Genomic DNA, 5,992 nt, shown 5'->3' with positions numbered 1-5,992 from the left:
GATATAAAATCCACGGGCCATTCCATTTTATACACCCCCCCCCCCCCTTCCTGTTGATTTTTTAAACGGGTTTTGAAAGTCAGATTTGAGGGGGTAGCTCTGTTGGCGTTAGTTGATCTTTCCAAATATTTCTGAAGGGGTTAGGGGAAAAGTTGGGTCTTTTCTGATGGGTTAAGAAAAATGTTTGTTTTTTTCTGAGGGGGGGGGGCATCATGTTGGCACTTTGATTTTTTTCCTTAGGGGGGTAAATTTTTACTTACCTTGGGGAAGGGGGGTGGGTATAAAATGGAATGGCCCAGATTGTTTGGCTGAATACCAGTCAAGGAAACATTTTTCGTGTGCATGGCATTGGTTAAAAGAAATGAGATTGATAAAGACTTTTCATTCAAGATCTCTTTATGGCATTACTAGCAATGTTATAAATTATTGTGGTAAATATGATCAAGCAGTGCAGTGTGTATGTTGTGGTTCAATTTTACCCTAGGTACAATTTGGTATTTTTCTTTGTTTTAAATATTATGCACACCAAATTTTACCAAGGGTAAAATTGAACCTTTTATTAAAAAGTTGGCTAAAGAAAATCAGAATCTTTGAAGCAAAAGGCTAGGCGTTAAATAATTCTCATTTGCTTATGGGAGCGTTTAAATAATTCACAGAGATTGAGTGATAATTCAAATGAGGCTTCACATAATATATCAAGAGGTAGTGTCTCATTGGGATATCCAAACACAGAAAAGAAAAAGCAGCAGAGCATTTTTGACGAAATTCAGGGGTGTTTGGATAGCCAATGACAAACTGTATCAAATGTTTGATATCAATCAAAACAAAAACTAAGGAGTAAACAGAGAAATAAAATTGTAAAAAATCTATGTGAATAAAGTTAGGGTATCCTAACCTCCTTCGCTGTCATGATGTTCTTTGTTTTAGCTTGACGAATTATTAGTGAGTTTGAGAAAAATTATAGTGATCTTACTAAGGCTGGTTGCTTATGAGGGGTTGCTTATGAGCTTTGACTGTAATGCATTTGTTTTCTTTGGTTTTGTCGCCCAAAGGGTTTTTTTTTTATTCCCTAAAATTAATAAAAAAAAACAAATGTTATATAGCATACAGACCATCATGTAACAGTAAAATTTTAGGAGAAAACCACATATATACTACAGATAAACACATGGATTAAAGCAAGCAAGAAAGAAAAATTAAAATGGGCAAAGTTGATGTGATTGAAGTCTTATTGATATTATTGGGCAAAATACAGCTTCTGAAAAGGATCTAGGACAAGAAATGAAATATGAGCATGCCTGCCATGTATCAGTTTTCAAAATTCACTAATAAAAAAAAATTTCTGCACCAAATTAATACAAACTGTCAGATATAGTAATGACCACCAGCCTTCACTTCCAAAAGAAACATAATTGCAGAGATCACATTCACCCGAAATGTTACTTCCAGCATTCCAAGATACTGGTAATAAATATTATATATTTTAGAGATGTTGTAATTTAAATTTTCTCTTTAGTTTTCATTAAGATGTCACTTTTTTCCCTGACTCACTCATGTTATGTTAAAATTCCCTTACTTTATCCAACTAGCTGGGAACTATGGAAGCAGAACCATGAATTTCAGAGTTATATTCTTGATGGGGCGGTATTTTGAAATTTATTAAATTTGGCTAATGTTTAAGGTAGCACACATTGCTTCAATGCAGCTTTTAATGCCGTTTACCAATGAAACAACCCCCACCCCTCCATTTGGCAAGTAGGTGTCACTTTTGAGCTGCTTGGCTGGAAGCAGGGGTGGATCCTTAAAGCTCAAAAAGAAGGGGCCAAAGAAATTGTAATAACCCTCCTCCACCCCCCCCCCCTCCACTGAGTGGTTTCTTACAGAATTCTAATTGCACAATACCATTCAGAAGGTGGTCACAAAAATTTTCTTAGAAATGCAAGAAACAGCCCTGTCGTTATCATCAAGTCTCATGCCAGTAGGCACATAAGGCAGAAACCAGCCCCGTGTTCCATGTTATATCAAAGAAATACAAAACATGTGGACAATATTTATCAGTGTATCTTAGCGCATTTATTCCAGTGAGGAGGATTTATGAGATGAACATGTCAATGATTGGTATGAAAATCTGGCAAATTAAATAAAGATAATTATTTTATGATACACATACACATGGAAAACAATTTTAAAATTGTCTAACTAAAATATTAACAAATTCAAACATATATATACAGCGCACTTAAAAATTCATAAAACCTATCTAGTTACATTACATAAGCTGTTGCATTAAAATATATTTACAAATTAAGCTAAAAAATAATGTATGTCAAAGTCGTCTAACTCTGTCTTTACTTTTTTTACTTCCAACAACGTCTTTTCCAGGTTTTTTAGATCGTTGCCTTTGATCAGTTCTTTCGGAGGAAACTAACGGTAGTCCATCACATTGGTTTCCATTTTGATGTTGATCAGAATCTCTCAGGCAAGCTGAGCAAAATCTTAGTCCGCATTTTTGACACTGGGAATGACCCTCTTGTGTTTTTGATAAACTTGAAGGTGATGTACATTTTGGGCAGGGTCTAAGTTGTATTGTTGTCTGACTTGATATGGGGTGGGGACAAACTGGAGTCATTGCACCCTTGTCAACTTGGTCAATGCTTCTTGTAGAATGTTTATTGACATTGAGACTTTTAAGTGGCAGTCTTGTTAGATCATCGTCAGACACTGACTTCAGGGTAGTTAGTGCACCGTAGTTTTCCTATAAAGAGACAATGATTTACTGTCAAACTTGAACAATAAGCCCTATCCTGACCCTATAATAAAAAGGCTTTTTGGTTGGCCTGTTTTGAAGGAGGGGTGGAGGGCACTTGTTAATAAAAGGCGCTTTGCATTTCAAAATTTTTGGATTTCCCAGTATGTTTGGAAGAGATTTTGTAACTAAATGTTGAACATTATCTGTTAGCATCTTGGGTGATTCAATAAGGTTTGGAGCAGGTGGGCATTTTGGCATCCGTGCAAAGTATTAGCAAGCCCTACCCTTTTCGGTGTAATGAAATCGGTTTAGATGTTGAAAATAGCTGGGCCTGGTAATGTTCACAGCTGGTCAATTTGCCCTGTGCCGGCCCTTAAGGAAACTCTGCTGCATGCCTGCTGCAATAGGACAATTTTGTTGGTATCATTCCATTTCTGTTTTACATGGTGCTTGGGCCATAAATTGAAAGGTTGAGAAAAAAATGGCCAATATTTTACGGTCATAATAAGCATCACATTTAAAATTGAAATGAGAGATATACATTGAAATGAGAGATATCTCTCTTATAGCTAAATACTAGTTATGCAACGCTTTTGAGTGGTGAACTATGGAATATCCCACGAGTCACTTGTATTTTCTCGGTATACACACGAGCCTTTAGGCGAGTGTGTATACGAAGAAAATACAAGTGACAAGTGGGATATTCCATAGTATACCACGAGAAAGTGTTGTGTAACTATTTTATACCATGCCATAGAAAATACGCTTACTAAATTTCGTCGAGAATACCATCGCAGCGCACGATGGGAAGGTTGGGTTGAATACCGTCGAATATACAACAGCTTTCGCTGTATTCTGATTGGCTGTATTTTTTATGGCATGGTATAAATCTAAATATAAGCCCATTGATTTATATCCAGGGAAAGTGGGGGGAGGGGGGGGGGGTAAATCACATTAAATGCATTGCAGTAAGGGATTTTAAACTATTCATTCCCTTGTATTTAGCTCTGAGTATCAAAACAATGTTCCCTAGTTGATGATCAGATCTTTTCAATTATGTCACTTGCCGAATAATTATATGAGATTTTAGTGAGAAACTAGTTATTAGCACTGGACTTATGATCACAGTTTATTATAAATACTGGTGCCAGTAGTTCACTCACAAAGTCACTTGCCGGGTGACTATGAATATTATTCATACTAATCAAGCAAAATAGCTACAAGTCATGAAAATACATCGCTCATTACCTTTCCCTTGAGAGCACAGTATTCCTTTCGTTCTCCTAGGAATTCTTTCCACCTCTGTCGTATTCTGGCGTCTTCCTTGACAAATTTCCTCCACTTCGAACACACAGAAGCAAATCTAAACACAATTATAATTCGATGAAATGTTAGAAAAAACAAAAACTCGCAAAATAGCCTCGCTAAAAGTCGCACTGGTAATCGATGTCCAAATCGATCGGTAGTCTAATAATAAGCTTAACTTAATTAGAATTTATATGGATCCGATGCTTGATTTATTCACATTTCAGATGTTTGATCTCAATAAGACAACCACGAAATCAAACCAATAAGCAAAAATATACCTGCACAGGTCTAGAGGTTCCAAGTAACTGCAAATTCTTTGGCAAATCTTATTGCAGTTAACCGCCATAAGATCGGAAATGAAATCCATATATTTCGTTCCGATGAGCCTTCCAATGATTCTGTCCTCTGGTAACAAAGGCGACCGTTGAAGGCTTCGCGGCGTGGATCTCTCCTGATCGCCGTCTTCAAGCTCAAACGTGAGCTTAGGCAATCCATCAAGATCAAGCGAGTGAAACTGAGGGCTCCAAACTTTTTCTTGGGAGCACGGCGGAGTAAGGAAAACAGACGATGGCGAAGTGTCGAAGTTCGGTGTCATGCGACCAAGTTGATATCCTGGCGATTCCGGCGTCATAAAACAGCTTGCAAGCTCGGACAGATAGCTTTTCTTCTTGTGATTTCTATCTATTTGCTCCATGGCTACTAATTTTTGTTGTAGATTTGCTACAAAGTCAAAGATCACGTTCGTTTCTCGCTGTTTGTTGTGAATTGAAGTATTGACGACTGACGCTGAATAAAAACGTTTTGATTCAACCGCCAAATTGCGCCAGGCATGCGTTAGCCAATCACAGCTCCGCATTTCTTCCCGCCAAAATGGCATTTTGTGGAGTGAAACCGCTGTTTGCTAGAGCCCAACCTCGTCCCCAGGGCTAGAGCCGTCCTTCGCGCTCGGCCACTCTGACAGGACTCTACGTGGTTTTTGTAAAAATTTCTGGAAAGCAAAACATCGAGGTGATTTTTATTAAGTCTATTAATATAACCCTCCCAATCGGGAACAAAGTAAAAAGAACGAACAATTGACCACGCCGTCCGCGGCCACTACGACGGGATCCGCGGCGGGAACTGATGCGATCGATACCGCCATTTCCTTACGCCGCTTCAGCTTGCCGCTAACCGCAATTTACCTACAAATAATTACATTTTAATGATTCAAGAGACAGGAATAATACACATTAGCAGGCAAAGGGCTGGTAAGTAAGTTCGCGTTCGAGCCGGAGCGTATCCCGGCATGAAACGACTAGGCCGGTTTCTCTAGTCAACCATTAACCTGAGATTATGCCCTCCCTACTATTATATATTAAATCACTCCAGAAACGAAAAAAGAACGCCTGATCGCAGGTTAGTCAACCCTGGAAGGCATTGATGCGCCTGGGTGAAGAGGAGCATATGAGAGTTACATGAAATGGCCCAAGAACCCCCGGGGGGGCACTCCCCTATATGGCCTATACGGGGACGTGCCGCTGGATAGGGTATGGTTTTTGACTCCTCCGGTCCTGAACAGGCCGGGTATATAATTTCAAGCTCCTCTGTCCTAAACAGGGCCTGAAGCTGTCCTAGACAGGGTATGGCTGCAAGACTGTCGTCCATGTATTAACATTGTTTTCGCTTTCGCTTCAATAAAAAGCATTATTTTATTCGGTGGGATAGGTGTTTTTGCATTTCAATGCTTCAAACATCGCGTATGGGACGCAATCACAATAAGCGTAAATGATTGTTCTTGTTGTCCTTTGTCCTAAATAGGGTCTTAGAATAGGGGGTGTTGTCCTACACAGGGTAGGCATTTTAAGTTTTTATTGCCCTAAACAGGGTCAGGATTTCAAACCTCCAGCGGCACCCCTATACCTAAACTTAGGTCAAGTACCCCCCCCCCCCCCCGGG

The 5,992-nt window shown here is 39.1% G+C and overlaps 1 protein-coding gene across 1 annotated transcript; it reads right to left on the bottom strand.

The window, feature by feature from the left end:
- Nucleotides 1–1,894: 1,894 nt before the first annotated feature.
- Nucleotides 1,895–4,854, bottom strand: LOC144666744 (uncharacterized). The gene is made up of 3 exons (XM_078528126.1): nt 4,336–4,854; nt 3,998–4,112; nt 1,895–2,755 (listed from the first exon to the last, which is right to left on the bottom strand). Exons 1-3 carry the CDS (start codon nt 4,749–4,751, stop codon nt 2,327–2,329), a joined length of 960 nt encoding a protein of 319 aa, XP_078384252.1. The 5' UTR covers nt 4,752–4,854; the 3' UTR covers nt 1,895–2,326.
- Nucleotides 4,855–5,992: the final 1,138 nt, after the last annotated feature.

The sequence above is a fragment of the Oculina patagonica genome, chromosome 9, assembly GCF_052425735.1.
Source record: "Oculina patagonica isolate OP01 chromosome 9, crgOcupat, whole genome shotgun sequence".
In the NCBI taxonomy this organism is placed as follows: domain Eukaryota; kingdom Metazoa; phylum Cnidaria; class Anthozoa; order Scleractinia; family Oculinidae; genus Oculina; species Oculina patagonica.
Note: the sequence above shows the minus strand (reverse complement) of the source record. Positions and strands in the feature narration are given on the sequence as shown.

Coding starts and splice junctions, on each gene's coding strand:
- LOC144666744 (XM_078528126.1), bottom strand. CDS start 4,751: ATGGAGCAAATAGATAGAAATCACAAGAAGAAAAGCTATCTGTCCGAG. Junction 4,113..4,335: donor GAACCTCTAGACCTGTGCAG/GTATATTTTTGC, acceptor AATTGTGTTTAG/ATTTGCTTCTGTGTGTTCGA. Junction 2,756..3,997: donor ACTGTGCTCTCAAGGGAAAG/GTAATGAGCGAT, acceptor GTCTCTTTATAG/GAAAACTACGGTGCACTAAC.